Genomic DNA, 15,748 nt, shown 5'->3' on the forward strand with positions numbered 1-15,748 from the left:
AAGTACAATATTATTTGACTATGGAAGAATTCAGTGGTTAATAATGTCTTAAATTAAACACATATAAATGATAAACCAGAAGAATGACTTGGTAAACTTTTTTATCTTGGATTTACAAAAGAGTTGTGTTGAATTTAGGAAGCAGTTTCAGAGGGAAAAAAGAGAGAAAATGATAAGAAATCAATTTATGGGACACCCTTTCAAGGGATTAAAGATTCCCAAAAGTAAACAGAAGAAACACAAAATGGATTTATATAAGATTAAGATATACTGTATGTCGTTGTTTCTAATATCCCTGAATACATACATACATACATACATACATACATACATACATACATACATACATACATACACACACACACACACACACACACACAGACTAGGATGAATAACCAGGCTTTGAAGATATATTTATAAAGAAGAAATAAGATAAAGAAAGAACATTTTTTGTATTATTTTTAGCGAATGTGTAAAGTTACTATATTAAAAAATAAAGAAAGGTATATTTGATTAAGCTTAAAATATATACAATGCTGGTAATGTTCAGGGACGTGCAGTCACTAGAGGCAAGGGAGGCAGGGCCTCACCAGTGTCCTCAGGGAAAGGAAAGGATTTTAAATAATTTTCTTAAAATAATTAAAGCCAGGGTAGTTGCTACCAGATTTCAAGTCACAGTGGCTTGGTGTCTGCTCTCAGTATTAACTAGGAGGCGGCCAGAGAACTAGGGGCCTCTTTTGCATAAGGAATTTTTCACCTTTTAAGAGTTAAGCAAGGGTTAACAAGCAAAGAATTCCTTATGCAAATGAGGCACGTATTCTCTCGCCTCCTGTAGAGGGCATTTTTAGAGGCTTTTTAGAGTTCTCTGGGAGCAACTAGCTCAGTCTGACTCAGAGTTCTGGCTTTTCAAGAAGGGAGGGCAGGGCAGGGCAGAGAGAAGCAGAGTTGAAATCGTCTCTGAAACAGCTGGAAAAGGTGTGTGTGGGGAGGGGGGAGGAATTCAAAAAGTTTGATCAGAAGGCAGCAGGGGAAGGGGGGGTATGGCGGAGGAGCTGCTTTCAAGCCTTTGGAAAGTATATCCAATCCAACTTCTGTGTTTGTGTTTGAGAGTGAGTGAATGAGAGAGGGATCGAAGTTCTCTGTGTGCTTGTGTCTGTTTGAGAGGGGGGAGGGAGGGAGAGAGGGAGGAAGGAGGGGGAGGGAGAAGAAAAAGAATGGGAAACCTTATTTTGCAAGGGGGGAAAATGCTGTTGCTTTAAATCAGAATTGAGCATGCCTGGCTGTGGAATTCTGGGAGTTGAAGTCCACAAGTCTAAGAAGTGCCTCACCAGGGCTAAAGCTGACCGCACGTCACTGGTAATGTTTAATGGTCTTTTGCTGATTGGGACTGAATGGCGAAGCTTCACAACTTGTTTATAGGGATGAGATTTGGGAAGAAGAGTTCTTTTGTTGAAATGCAAAGACAATGATAAGTTTAAAAAATGTTTGTTCAGAAGAGCTGAATTCCATTCCTCTTAAATACTTAAGGTTCCTCCCACTTCAAGCCAAAGTCCACAGCTCTTCCACTTATTCTAATGCCCGAAGTCAAAAACAGCCAGCAGGCCTGCCAGGTACATTCAAGCCAAGATAAATATTTCTGGACAGCTGGGATACAACTGGCTTTGCTGCATTCCGAAAAAGGAAAGAGGGATTTAAGTCATATAAAGCAGAGATTTTGTATTAGGACTTGTAGAAGGGGTTGTCTTAAGACTTCCCAAATATCTGAAGTACCCACAGGAATTGAGTGATTAATGCTGTTTTCTTTGAAGGAGGAACAAGTGCTTAAGAAGTAAAGTTGATTATCTTTTGAGCATTTTTTCCCCATATCTGTCCTGATTCCATCAAGGGTAAATAAAAGCCAGACTAGTAGAGTAGAACATTTGGAAATGTAACAAATTTGGACAACAGGATTAGAGAAGTGCTGTATATTTCTGTTCCGTCTATGTCTATGTTCCTTCCTAGGTCTTCCTGACTATCCACCTCCTTCAGGGGATAATTCAATTCTGTGTCCAGGGTGACATGACTATCTTTATATATGAGATTTTATCAAATGTTTGAGGGAGCTACTATCAGCTGCCACTCACTAGGCTCTGAATCCAGATAGCTGCTGGGTTGTGTGGCAAATCTCTTGACTCTGGATGAAAGAGTTGTGTTTCCTCCGAATGCTGTCCTCCCCTTTAATCCTTTCACAGCCAAAATGAAGCCAGAACAAGAAGAGGTGCGCCATCCATTGGTCTCTGTTAAGGGGATCCCCATGATAAAGTATTTTGCAGAAGTCTACAATGAAGTGGAAAGATTCCAAGCACATCCTGATGATTTACTGATCTCTACATACCCCAAGTCTGGTGAGTGATGCCTCTGGCTGCATTTTCTTAAACAGACAATAGAAATTCTGGGTATTCATGTGTGGATAATTTCTAAATCTCTACATTCCCTTTGTTCTATCAACACGGACAACAATAAATTCCAGGCAGCTGAAAAGTAAACTTTTCTTTCAGAGACTGACTATATATGCCTGAAAAGAGACATAGCTACTTATATTACATCTAATTTGCATTCAAGGTTTTATTGCCCTTAGTCTACTATCATCCATATACACAAATATTTTTCTGCTAATATTCTTTTTTGCAAGAATATGTATATTAGTAACAGTTTGCTAAGCATTAGATTTTACAAGAAATATATCAGTGTTCCTTGGAAAGATCCGTATCTACATTGTTGTATAATAAATGGGTGTTGTTCCAACTTTCTGTCTTTCCTGGTTTTATTTAGGAAATAAAAATGACAGAAGGATGTTGAGATAAAATGAGAGACTGACAAAAGAACCGCATTCTCTCATACTAGAAGACCTTCAAGGTCCCTTCTAATTCTTTTATTTGTAATTCTGAAAGTTCAGAAGTAGAACAGCAGAATTTCACACTGAAAACCTCATCTGCAAATATGCATAGGTTATAGAGTCCAGTTTTCTTGTAAATGTTTTTCTTTAAATTCTTACACTATAAATTACCTTGGTCTTGGTTACTGTTAGTTAGAATTAACTGTATTCAGTGTAGCTGGCCTGCAATTTAATATAAATAGAGTGTATGAATAAAATTAGTGTCTTTTTATGATCTATTATGTATCTGACTACAAGCTAAATATTTTTTTTTGTCTCCCAAATCTGGGGAATGGGAAGCACTGGTTTTAAAGATGATAATCAGTTCTTTTCCTCTGTTGAACTGAAGGGCTGTCTGCTATCTTTGACTGTAAGAAAAGTGAATCAATAAATATATGTAGCTCAGAACTGAACTCCGGAGTCCTTGGTGGTGTCTGAGGTTGTTTGTTTGAAAGCATTAAGGACTGCACACAACTTAAACAGATAATTAGAACTGCAGAAAAAACAATTGTTACCAACCTGCCTTCCATTGAGGACCTCTATACTGCAGGAGTCAAAAAGAGGGTTGTGAAAGTATTTACAGACCCCTCACATCCTGGACACCCTCAAAACCTTCTACCCTCAAAACGATGCTATGGGGCACTCCACACCAGAACAAATTGACACAAGGACAGTTTTTTCCCCCAAATGCCATCACTCTGCTAAACAACTACAATAATTCCCATAACACTGTCAAATTATTTACTAAGACTGTATTACTATCATTCTTCTCATCCTTCCTAGTATCTATCTCTTCCCACCTATGACTATAACCATGTTGCTTGAATCTTTACATTTATATTGTTTTATTTGTTTACTAGTATGATTTGATTGCTTATTTTGTAACCTACAGCTAACACTAAGTGTTGTATCTTATGATTCTTGATTAATGTATTTTTTTTCTTTTATGTACACTGAGAGCATATGCACCAAAGAAAAATTCATTGTGTGTCCAAAAATACTTGGCCAATAAAGAATTCTATTCTATTCTATTCTATTCTATATTATTCTATTCTAACTGAATCAGCATGAAGTTTGCTATCCCTGTTACTGATTTTTATCCTGCTCTATCATGGTTGGCAGTAAGGGGTTTTTAAATCCAGATTTAGGTTTTTTCCTATCCTTGGTTAGGTTTCTAGGTTTTTTTATTTTAAAATCTAAGCTTTTCTACACATTATTTTATATTGTATGCATTATATAGGCAAAAATAATTTAGTTTAAACCTCATTTATTGTGGGATTTGTTAATTAAGATTTTTGTGTAGAATCTGGGTCCATTTAAACTCTGAAATTCCGATTAAACAGATACAATACAATACAATAGCAGAGTTGGAAGGGACCTTGGAGGTCTTCTGCCTAAGCAGGAAACCCTATACCATTTCAGGCAAATGGCTATCCAACATCTTCTTAAAGACTTCCAGTGTTGGGGCATTCACAACTTCTGGAGGCAAGCTGTTCCACTGATTAATTGTTCTGTCAGGAAATTTTTCCTCAGTTCTAAGTTGTTTCTCTCCTTGATTAGTTTCCACCCTTTGCTTCTTGTTCTACCCTCAGGTGCCTTGGAGAATAGTTTGGCTCCCTCTTTTTTGTGGCAACCCCTGAGATATTGGAACAATATCTCAGATGAAATAATATAGTTTAAAACTATGTAGTGGGGTTTTTGCTCATTATCTGAAATTTTTAGGTAGAGATTGGCTTTATTAAGTAAAAGTCAGGTTATTTTTTAGGAAATCCCATTGGCAACTCTGTCCTCTATTGCCTTTACTTCAACTCCTTTGTCTTCGCTGTAGATATTGTAGAAAAAAACAATATTTGCCTGTGGAAGCAAACATTCTGTTTTGCTTCACCACTCATAACACTGGAAGCAATTTTGATAATCACCAAACTCTACCACAGACATGTAGATCAGGGGGGTTTATTGGTCATTTTATGGGGAAGGGATATCTCATCACTCCTGATTGGCACCTGGAGTAGAAAATTTCATTCCAATTTAGTTTTCTGACAACTTCCTATAGTTTAAGAATGAGGTGTTACGAGTGGACTACATGAAAAATCCTGTTTTATTTTAGACAGTACATTTCTTCTTGAAATATCATCTTGGTTCAGCACATCCAAATTTCTTATGCCTTTTCAGGAACTACCTGGGTCAGTGAAATTATAGACATGATCTATAAAGAAGGCATTCTTGAAAAATGTGCACTTGAACCCATCTACGTGCGAGTCCCTTTCTTGGAATTTGCTTTCCCTGGTCTCCCTGCAGGTAAAATCATAGGAATCGTTCCCTCTAGAGTCTAGACAGTAATTTGGTCAGGGAGGAAGTGGAAGTCTAGCCTTTATGGTGTGGATGTAGGAGTGTCAGAACCTGAGGGTGGAGTCAAAAGAGTAATCAGCCTGGAGGCTCTACGTACCCCCCAAGGGGACTAAGTCCAACCCTTCTTGAATTTTGTTGATCTTTATCTAGTACCAATACAGTGCTGTTAGTTGAGTAGATTCCTGTACATAGATGCATGAGTAATAAATCAGTTTAATAGGAACTTCTTGCGTGATCCTAGTCCTGATCAAAATCACAGTTGTGGAGATGAGGGAAGATGCAAACCATATAGTCTGGGCAATTTGCTGCAGACATCTTTGGTAGCTTTTCCTACTGCTAGTTGATGACTAGAAAACTTGTGATACATTGGGTCATCCTTCTTTCTATATATAATACAGACTGGCAGCATTTCCTCTTCCCTTATACCCACAGAAGAGCTGATTTGGATAGGCTAATGATAGGGATAGGATGGAGATGTCATTTCAATTATTCTTTTTCCCTTTCCAGGCCCTGAACTGCTCAGGGAAGCACCCCGTCCATGTCGAATTAAGACACACCTTCCTGTCCACCTGCTCCCCAAATCTTTCCTGGAAAAGAATTGCAAGGTGAGAGAGAAAAAAGATGTGACTGTTAATACATGAAGAAGCAATAAAATGAATGCAAGGACATACAAGTAGTCTTTTGCAGCCATACATTTAATGACTGTTCAAAATTACCAAGGTGCTGAACAAAGAGATTTCTTCGCCTGAAGTTACCACTGTTGCTGCAACTCTGTGGTCATGTGATGGAAATTTGGGCCTTGTAGTCCATTTACCTTTCAACTGTAGAAATGCTGCAAATGCCCCAACTTGCTTATCTCTCTGTCCATCTCAGCCCCATCCTATTCCACCAGTGCATGCAAAGCTGAGACGGTCCTAGAAGCCTTAGTCTGCTCCTTGCCCACACCAGGCTTGGGAATCCTTACCTGTTACAGTGCCCACAACATATTCAAATTGCCTCTTGCCACTTACTTTTGTAGTGTTTCTGCAGTTGTTGCAGGCATGCCCACTGGGCACAGCCTTCCTAACCATGTCGCATTGTGCCATTTTGGAAGTATGTGCCATTTTCACAATGGTTTGGAAGCCTTCCAAAGCGGAAGTCTTCCTAGTGAGTTACTCTTTTCAAAAGGAGGCTTCCAAAGCACTGTAAGAGCAGGTACCATTTTGGCAATCCATTCGGAAGCCTTCCCAAAAATATTGCAAGAATAGCACATGCTTCCATATGATGCAAGACAGCCGTGGTGGGAAGGCTGTCTCTTGTAGAGGCTGGGTGCAAGAAACAGACTCCTTGTCACACACAAAAAAACCCTCTTTATTTACCTCTTGTGAATTAATTGCATTCAACCACCGAAAAGTCCAGGCAAAAGTCCTGCTATGAGTTAACAGCAGCAACAGACCTTTTCAGTTCTTTGTGATAATTGCAAGGCCCTGACCTCCCAGCCGAAAGGCTGCAAATTAAGTTCTGGCAAGCAGTCCTTGATGCACGAAACACAATGAGCAAAATCTCCAGAAATACGAACTGTTGTCTCCTACGACAACTAATCCTCTTTCCTTCTACTTATTCCCCAGCCAGGGAGGGGCCATTCAGCATACACGTGTGCTTTGTTTCCCGAGTCGACTCCTTGTCCTCTGTTGTTCACCTCTCCTAACTGCTCTGTACATACAGTATGAAACAGGCCCCAACTGTTCTTCCTTCTCACTCATCTCAGCCTCCAAAGTCAGCTGCCCCTCTGGTGGCTGGGAAATCTTTGCATCCAACACAGAGCATCCATTACAGCCTTCCCCAGACTCCAGAACTAGCCCAGGTTCCTCACCAACCTTCTCATTGTCCGAGTCTGCTGCCAGACATTCTCAGAGTTAGGAATGTCTGTTACAGAAAACCACAAAGAGAAGTGGAGCAATTTGCCTCCACTGGTGGGTCCTTTAACAGATGATGCCTGCTGGGTCTGGCGGGGTAGGGCCTGGGCCCTGACCTCCCAGGCTGCAGCAGGTTTCCTTGCACTGGTGTGCTCTGTAACCCATTGAGATCTCACACCAGGCTTCTGCATGTTGGTGTCCTGTATCCCAGTGTTTCCCTACCTTAGCAACTTTATGATGTATGGATTTCAACTACCAGCATTCCCCAGTCAGCACAGCTGACTGCATAATCAGCATAGCATAGCATAGCATAGCTGGCTGGAGAATGCTGGAAGTTGAAGTCCATATATCTTAAACTTGCCAAGGTTGAAAAACACTGCTCTAGCCTATGATGGACCTTAAAATTCTCCTCCCCTCCAGAGGAACACCTGCACTTTCCTTTAAAAACTCTGCTCTGCTTAATGACCTCAAGTGGAAGTGCCAGGATTGTGACTGTTGAGCCAAGCAGTCACACAGGTGTCTCACTTAACAACCAATTTGCACCACAACTAAGATTTCCATGCCAATCACAGTCATAGGTTGAGGACTACCTGAATTGGAGAAAGGCCTTCTGCTTTTCCTTTCACGCTTTATCTCCAAAATGTAAATTGCTTAGAGAGGGCGGTAAAGCAGTATATAAGTCTAAGAACTATTGCTATTATACAGATCAGCTTAATTAGCATTCTTGTTTGACACACAACAGATCATCTATGTAGCCAGAAATGCCAAAGATGTGGCTGTCTCATTTTATTACTTCTACCAAATGGCAAAAGTGCACCCGGAGCCTGGAACATGGGAAGAATTTCTGGAGAAATTTATGGATGGAAATGGTAAGGGTAAACCCTTCCAAGGCGTTCAGCTTGGATATTTGCCTTCCTCGGTATGATAAGTTCAAGAGATAGTATGATAGACATGCTTTTAGCCGTAGCTAGTAGGGCAAATTATAGGGATGGGTTAACGTTTATTAGGACACCCTTGTGGGGGAAGCTGCTTGAAGTCTACTGCTAGTGACTAGTTTCACAGCTTGAAGCTCTGTGAATGTGAAGGTCAGATCTGGGCTTTCTCCTCCTTACCCATTCCTTTTTAGTGGGCAGATCAGTTTATGTAAATCTATGATTCTTTGTATAAAGTTTGACAGTGAACTTTTCTACCAGAGTTTCTAGTCCTGTTTCATCCTTCTTATGACCAAACCAAAGTAAGTAGTAAGCAAACTGTAGTTTTCTCCATTCTGTTGTACTACAATTCCCATCATTCACAAGCATTCTATTTCTCTCCTCAGTGTCTTTTGGATCCTGGTATGATCACGTCAAAGGTTGGTGGGACATTAAGGAAAAACACAGGATTCTGTACCTCTTTTATGAAGATATGAAAGAGGCAAGACTTCTGCTCTTCTATTAACAGTTATTCTCTGCTCCTTCACAGTCCACTTCTTCTCCCCACATTGGGAATTAGATACAAGGTGTAGACCTCTTCCTGTTCTAAGTCTTGCATATATTTTCAACTTTCAGTATCAAAGGTACATGTAGGGACTGATCACAAAATGCTATAAAACATGTCATAGCAGCCATGGCAGCTGTCCTCAAGCTAAATGCTTCTCTAATTATGTGGAGAAGAATTCTAATTATGCTCAGGTAGTTTGGAAAAGTAGTCTTGTAGGTGGAAGATTGTGAGAGGCTTAAGTTGATTACATCTCCAAGGCAAATTTGTGGCTAAATTGCAAATGATGCCTTCTGGACAATGAGAAAGGGAAAACGTATCTTCTATGATTACTCCCTTCTGGCTGAAAGATAATATGGAGTTTTGAGAAAATCCTTTCTAAGTGCAAAGGAGATAGGGTAGAATAAAAAAGTTATTGTCACTCTAAATGAATACTAATCAGCTTTTATTAAAATGGTATTTCATTGCAGTCAGCCCTCAAAAGATAACAATTATGCATATACCCACATAGACACATCACAGTCCAGTTCAGATGTATATGACAAAAAAAAACAAAACACCATGAATCTTGCGACTTTACAAGACGAATGGCATGAGGACAAAGCTTTTACAAAATCTAGTAGTCCTGCTATAGATACTTCGAAACCTCCTGCCAAAAGGGAGCAATAGAAACAGTGTTTGTGTGGGGTCTGTTAACAATGCTTTGAGCTCTAAGCGCATACCGCTTATAAGCAGTATCTTGAATAATGGGAAGCAAGCTTCCTATAATCTTCTCAGCAGTCCTTACCACTCTCTGTATGGACTTTCTATCTGAGACACTGCAGTCACCAAACCAAACAGTGATGCAGTTTGTTAAAACGCTCTCAATCATGCTTTGATGGTCAGAGAAAAATATGCTCTCCTTATCTGATGCAGAAAATGAAAATGCAAAACATATTTTAATTCATTTAATATCTCTTTATATGGGTGGTCCTCGGATTATAACAGTTCATTTAGTGACCATTCAAAGTTACAATGTTGAAAAAATGACATGACCATTTTTTAAAATTATGACTGCTTTAGCATCCCCATGGTCACATCATCAAAATTTGAATGCTTGGGAACTGGCATGTATTTATGACGGTTGCCATATGCCAGGGTCCACGGTCATGTCATCACCTTTTGCAGCCTTCTGACAAGCAAAGTCAGAAAGTTAAGCCAGATTCATTTAACAACTGTTATTAACTTAACAACTGCACTCGTTCACTTAACAATCATAACAAGAAAGTTTAGTTGTATTTAGTTACATCTTGCTTAGCAAAGGTATTTTGGGCTCAATTGTGATTGTAAGTCAAGGACTATCTGTATCTCAATGTTCTCCACCTAGTGCAAAATTCCTGGTTTCACTATTTGATTGTTGCACTGCTTGTAGGATCTAGAACAAGAGATTCGAAAGATAATGGAATTCCTAGAACGACCAGCTGATGAAAACCTAATTAAGAAGATTGCATATCACACCTCCTTCAAAGAGATGAGTCAGAACCCAATGGCTAATTATACAAATGTTCCCATTTCTTTTATGGATCACACCATCTCTCCTTTCATGAGGAAAGGTAAATCTATGAATCAACCAAATTGGGGCTGCATGAAGTTTGCATCTTTAATGCTCATAAAAGGATGAAAAAGTAGTGCTGCCTACTCCAGCCTGACAAGCTCCATATGTGTTAGATTTGCAATTCCAGCTATCAGGGCTAATCGTTGTGCTGGTCAGGGATTATAGAATTTTAGGTCAAGCTACTTATTCCTAATATCACCACTGGAAAGGAGGCTGGGATAGAGGTCAACAATAATTGTAGCATGGAAATATAATGTTGCTGCAGGAAAATGTTGTTGCAGGCTCTTTGTGGGTGTTACATGCACAACTATCTTCGCCAACCTAAGCAGTTTGCATATGTAGAAGGGCCAAACTTTCCAGAAAGAATAACAACAATTGACAATGCAGGACAATTGCTTGGGGAAGATTAACATGCGCTATTCACAGCGAAGGTTGTGGCTGGATTCGGTTCTCATACTTTTTACCCTTTTCCTGGGGATTTCACTGCTTATATAGGAATCTCCAAGTTGGAAACAGACAAGTCAGATCTTGAGATCTGACAACCGTAACCAAGATTGGGGGGGGGGGGGGAATATGGCACAAGAAATTGCAATTATGCCTGCCTTGTGCCAGCTTCTACATTCTCCTAAATACACAGTATGTTGTACATCGGTCTTTTATTTCCCTTCTGCCCGTTTTCTGATAATGTTTATCTCCAGGGAACATACTGCATGTTTTGGATCCAACTTTATTTTATCCAGTTTTAAATATAGTGATCTTGAAACAGAAGATAATATATGTTACTTAATTGGGTAATAAAATATCTGAAAGTAAACAACCCAGCCCCAAAAACTATCAAAAGGTTCCATAAGTGAACAGTGAGCTACATATATTGCAACATAACTACATTTAAAATGTTACCTAGTTGGTTAATAAAATACCTGCACGCAAACAGGCAAGTTCAGAAAGTACTAAGGACTCCTTAGTTATGTTGAGTATTATTTTTCCCTCAATTTAGGAGTTGCTGGTGACTGGAAGAACCAATTCACAGTGGCACAAAATGAACATTTCGATGAGAATTACAAGATGCAAATGAAAGGAACTAGGCTACAGTTTCGAACAGAGATATGATTGTTGTTTCCCCTCCTCCTTGAGTTTGCATTCCCCCACTCACAATTAAAAAAATCAAACCCTAAACATTTTGTATATGTGCCCTGAATGTATGTCAGTAAATTGCATATGCCTTCTAGTTGGTATGTCTAACAATATATGAGCTGTCAAGGTAGTCTCTTGACCAGGGGTGTCAAATGATGGCCCATGGGATGGATGCGTCATGCGCAGTCTACACCCACTCCAGCTCCGTGAAAGGGAAAAACATCACAATGTCACGTGATGGCAACATGACGCCATGAGTTTGACACCTGTGCTCTAGAACGTAGCATAAAAGAGCACACTTGGAGAAAGTTTGGCTGCGCTTGTGGCCTCTTGGGTAAGGTGTGAATGAAATGAAATGATTGTTGAGCAAAAAATGTGGTGTGTGCCACCCGGGGCTGATAACTCCAATAGAGATTTTCTCCCTTAATAAACAAGTCAAGTGAAAGTCTTAATTGACCATTATAATGGGTGACACTTTCGGCATGGAAACCATCTGGGTGACTTTGGGTCAGTCACTGTGGTGGAATCTCCAGCTAGAATTGGGGGAGGTATGAAGTGGGGACCGAGCTTAGAGTCCTTGCACAACAGAAAATGCACCAGGCCCTCTCTCCCCTAGAAGTAAGCCTTATCTGACTATTCTCAAGACACTGCGTCTGGTGAGATCCTTGTAATTAGACATTGCAGCAATAAAGAAATAAATATGAACAACTCATGTAGTGTAGGGCAGGTTCCTTGTGCCAGAAAGTCCCTTTCTCTCTCGGCCTACAATGTCAAGAATGGACAACAAGCCAGTCAATCAATTCCTTTTGGAACCAATGAATCAACACTTTGTTGAGCAGAAAAGAAAACAAAGGCAGACCCTGTAATTGCAGGAAAGAGGAGGAGGAGGAGCTCTTTTTAAACAAACCTTACTCTCAAATCTATGTAGGTAGTCCTTATTTAACAACTCCTAGTTAGTGACCACTTGAAGTTATGATGGTGCTGAACATGTAGTAGTTGGACTTGGACCTTATATTTATGGCCATCGCATCATCTTCCCCAGTCAAATAGCTACAATTGTCAACTTTCCCTGCTGGCTTCCTACATGCAAAGACTGCTAGAACTGTCCTCCCCACATGATGCAGTCAGGTAGCTTTTTAACTTATGATCTCATTGCTTAAGGACAGATTTTCCAGTCCCAAACAGGACCATTACACAAGGACTACCTATACTGGTGCTCTGGGTTTTGGCCAAAAAATGAATTCTCCCAGAGGGTTTCAAAATGTTTTTATTAAAAAAAAAAAATCACTTGTGAATTGTTTTAATTAGAAATGTTCTTTATCCATTATCTTGAAATGTACTGTATTTTTCACAGTATAAGACAAGGTTTTGAAGAGGCAAATTTTAAAATAAAGTTTTAAAACCTTTAAAATACTCTGCAAACCATCAAAAAACGGCCTCTTTTTCTCAAACATGGGCCCCCTTTTTTCACAAAAAAGGGGACATGAATAGCCTTTAGGAGGCTTGCAAAGTACTCCTGGGGGTCTGGGGAAGGGGCAAAAATGAGAAAAAATGGCCCATTTTTTGCAAAAACAGGACCATTTTTTGCAAAAACAGGCCCGTTTTTGTCAAATATAATGGATATAATGGATAGTCTTTAGTTCTCCTGGGGGCAGTGGGGGGCAAAATTAAGCAAAAAATGGCCCATGTTTTTTGCTCATTTCTGCCCTCTTTAGTCCCCAGGAGCACTGAAAGCCTTCTAAAAGCTATGCATGGCCATTTTTGTGAAGGGGGCGAGGTTTCGGGAGGCAAATAATGCTGTATTCAGTATATAAGACGCACCCAGCTTTTCAGCCTCTTTTTTGAGGGAAAAAGGTTTGTCTTATACTCCAAAAATACGGGTATATGACTTAAGTGGCAAAAGGCATCTTGATATGGCTTCTCAACCTTTAGGCGAAGGTGAAGCGTGAAGACAGGAAAATTGTCTGTGGTGGCTTCCAACAAGATACCGCTAGATTTTTCCTGCTGCTTTTCTTTTCCTCCTTTTCAGTTCTACTCCGTTTTGGTTGATGTGGTGAGGGATTTTCCCTCCCAGGCTTGGGGCTGAAGTGAGCAAAACCTTTTGTCTCCTTTGTCTCATTTTCAATCTTTCAGCAAGATGCTTATAGCTCTCCTTTTTCCACACACGTCCTAAGGAGCAACTGGAGCATCTACAACATCTCGGTATGATAAAAAGGCAAATTAACACCCAGAATTATATAGCTCAAACACTCATAACCAGGAGTTGTGTAACAACAAAGGAAATGAAAAACTATGAAATCTTCCCATTGCAAATTCAACCACAGAAATGGCCCAGAGCCAGATTGGAGTCCAAATCCAAATTGCAAATTGAAAGAGGAGCCAGCTATATTAAGCCAGAAGCTTTGGAACAGGCTCCAACTTCTCTTTGCAAGGATCAAATTTCACTTTGTGGTTCAATTCTTAAAAGTATGCTTAAAGTACTTATTTGGGAAGGAATGAAAAGCAAGTGTAGAATTGTACAGCCCTCGGCAGAGCTGCTCTTGGCACGCCTGTTTTTTAGGAACAAATGGAAAAGGGGGGTGGAAAGCTTTTGATAGGATTTGGAGTCCCAGGTGCTTTTTCTTCAAAACAGGAAAAGTAGATGCTCTGATTACACCTTTTAAAACATCATTAATATGTCATAACATCGTTTCAGCCTCGGTCAAACAAACTAAAATTTGAATAAAGGCCTCTTTTCCCGTACCAGGTTCATTTAAAGATAGAAATTAATTATTGAAGAACTTTTCTAAGTATAGGAAGTCCTCAACTTACAACGGTTCATTTAGTGACTGTTTAAAAGTTACAACAGCACTAAAAAAAGTGACTTATGACCAGTGGTGGGCTGCTGCCTGGTCAAACCAGTTCAGGAGAACTGGTAGTTGTGATGACTGCTTGGCCCGCCTAACCGTCCCTTCGCTATTCTTTCCATTTATAATTAACTTTCTGGCTCATTCCACCCACCCACCTTGCCCAGCTGAGTTCTATGCCGTGGCTGTTGTACTCACCAGAGCAAGAAAATCATGTTAAAAGAAATTACAGAGAAGCAGGTTCATATCAAGCCATTTTACAAAGATGACATCTTGAAGCCATTCAGAAGTCAACCATTAGAACCAGAAGTTCTAATTCTGACAATACTGGTCAGAATCATCCAGTGACGTGCGGTGAGGTTTATAGCTGGTGAGGCAAAAAGAAAGAAAGCAGCTTTTGGCCGCCCTGCCGCTATGTCCAACATAGAGGTGTCCCGCCTCTATGTCGGACATAGCGGCAGGGTGGCAAAAAGCCGCTTTCTAGAAAGAAAGTGCCAGCCCTCCAGCAGAGGCAGGTAAAAGACCCGCCTCTGCTGGCGGGCTGCCCCGACACAGAGAAAGAAAGCTGGCGGACTGCCCCTCTCTTCTCAAACAAGCCATTTTCTAGAAAGAAAGAAAGTGCCCGCCTGCCAGCAGAGGTGGGTAAAAGACCCGCCTCTGCTGGCGGGCTGCCCCGGCACAGAGAAAGAAAGCTGGTGGGCTGTCCTCCCTGCCTCTCCTACCCCCTTCCCTCTGAGTGAAGAAACAAACACACGCACACACACACACACACACAAATTACTTACAAATTACATTAATTTTGAATTCCTCCCCCTCCCTCCAACCCACATACCTTTTCCAGCTGTTTCACAATCACAGAGGATTTCAACTCTGCTCTTGTCTGCATCATGAAAATGTAAAAATATAAAAGGAAAAAGGCAAGAGCTGCTGAGGTCAGGCTGGGTTAGCTGCTGCCAGAGTCCCCAATGGATGACTCTGCTTAACTATTTAAAAAAGCCTCTTAAAAAACGCCCTCTACAGGAGGAGGCAAAAAAACCATGTGCCTCATCTACATAAGGAATTTTTCGGCTTTTAACCCTTGCTTAACTCTGCTCGAGTGATCATAAAGTCAGACTAAATGAGGCACGTGGTTCTCCCGCCTCCTCCTGTAGAGGGCACATTTTTAGAGGCTTTTTTAAACAGTTAAGCACTAAGCAGAGTCATCCACTATGACTCTGTCAGCAACTACCTCAGCCTTTTTCCTTTTACATTTTTTTTCTTTTCATGATGACAGTGGTGAGGCTCTGCCTCCCCTGATTGCACGCCACTGGAATCATCCTATTGTCATCCTTTCTCTTAACAGCAACAAGGACTACAAATAGTCCTTGGCTTATGACTGTAATTGAATCTGGAATTATGGCCGTACATTGTTCCAGTTGTTAAGTGGACCACCGTTATATTGTGCCTGATTTTATTATCATTTTTGTGGTGGTCATTAAGTGAATGTGGAAATTGTTAAACGAATATGGTGGTTGTTAAGCAAATCCGTTTGCGGCCCTTG

At 40.3% G+C, this 15,748-nt stretch overlaps 1 protein-coding gene across 4 annotated transcripts in view; it reads left to right on the plus strand.

The window, feature by feature from the left end:
- Nucleotides 1-11,409, plus strand: part of LOC116520472 (sulfotransferase 1A1-like) — a 32,528-nt gene extending 21,119 nt beyond the window's left edge. Inside the window, exons 1-8 of one of the 4 annotated variants that reach the window (XM_032234692.1) lie at nucleotides 939-975; nucleotides 2,232-2,384; nucleotides 5,087-5,212; nucleotides 5,771-5,868; nucleotides 7,901-8,027; nucleotides 8,477-8,571; nucleotides 10,046-10,226; nucleotides 11,226-11,409. In XM_032234692.1, the coding sequence (XP_032090583.1) occupies nucleotides 2,237-2,384; nucleotides 5,087-5,212; nucleotides 5,771-5,868; nucleotides 7,901-8,027; nucleotides 8,477-8,571; nucleotides 10,046-10,226; nucleotides 11,226-11,338 (888 nt within the window). In that variant the 5' untranslated portion in view covers nucleotides 939-975; nucleotides 2,232-2,236 and the 3' untranslated portion in view covers nucleotides 11,339-11,409. Of the gene's footprint in view, nucleotides 1-938; nucleotides 976-1,616; nucleotides 1,887-2,231; nucleotides 2,385-5,086; nucleotides 5,213-5,770; nucleotides 5,869-7,900; nucleotides 8,028-8,476; nucleotides 8,572-10,045; nucleotides 10,227-11,225 lie in introns of those variants that run through there. The other 3 variants (XM_032234693.1, XM_032234691.1, XM_032234694.1) reach the window with 3 other exon arrangements.
- The last annotated feature ends 4,339 nt before the right edge of the window (nucleotides 11,410-15,748 follow it).

The sequence above is a fragment of the Thamnophis elegans genome, chromosome Z (genome assembly GCF_009769535.1).
Source record: "Thamnophis elegans isolate rThaEle1 chromosome Z, rThaEle1.pri, whole genome shotgun sequence".
NCBI classification, from domain to species: domain Eukaryota; kingdom Metazoa; phylum Chordata; class Lepidosauria; order Squamata; family Colubridae; genus Thamnophis; species Thamnophis elegans.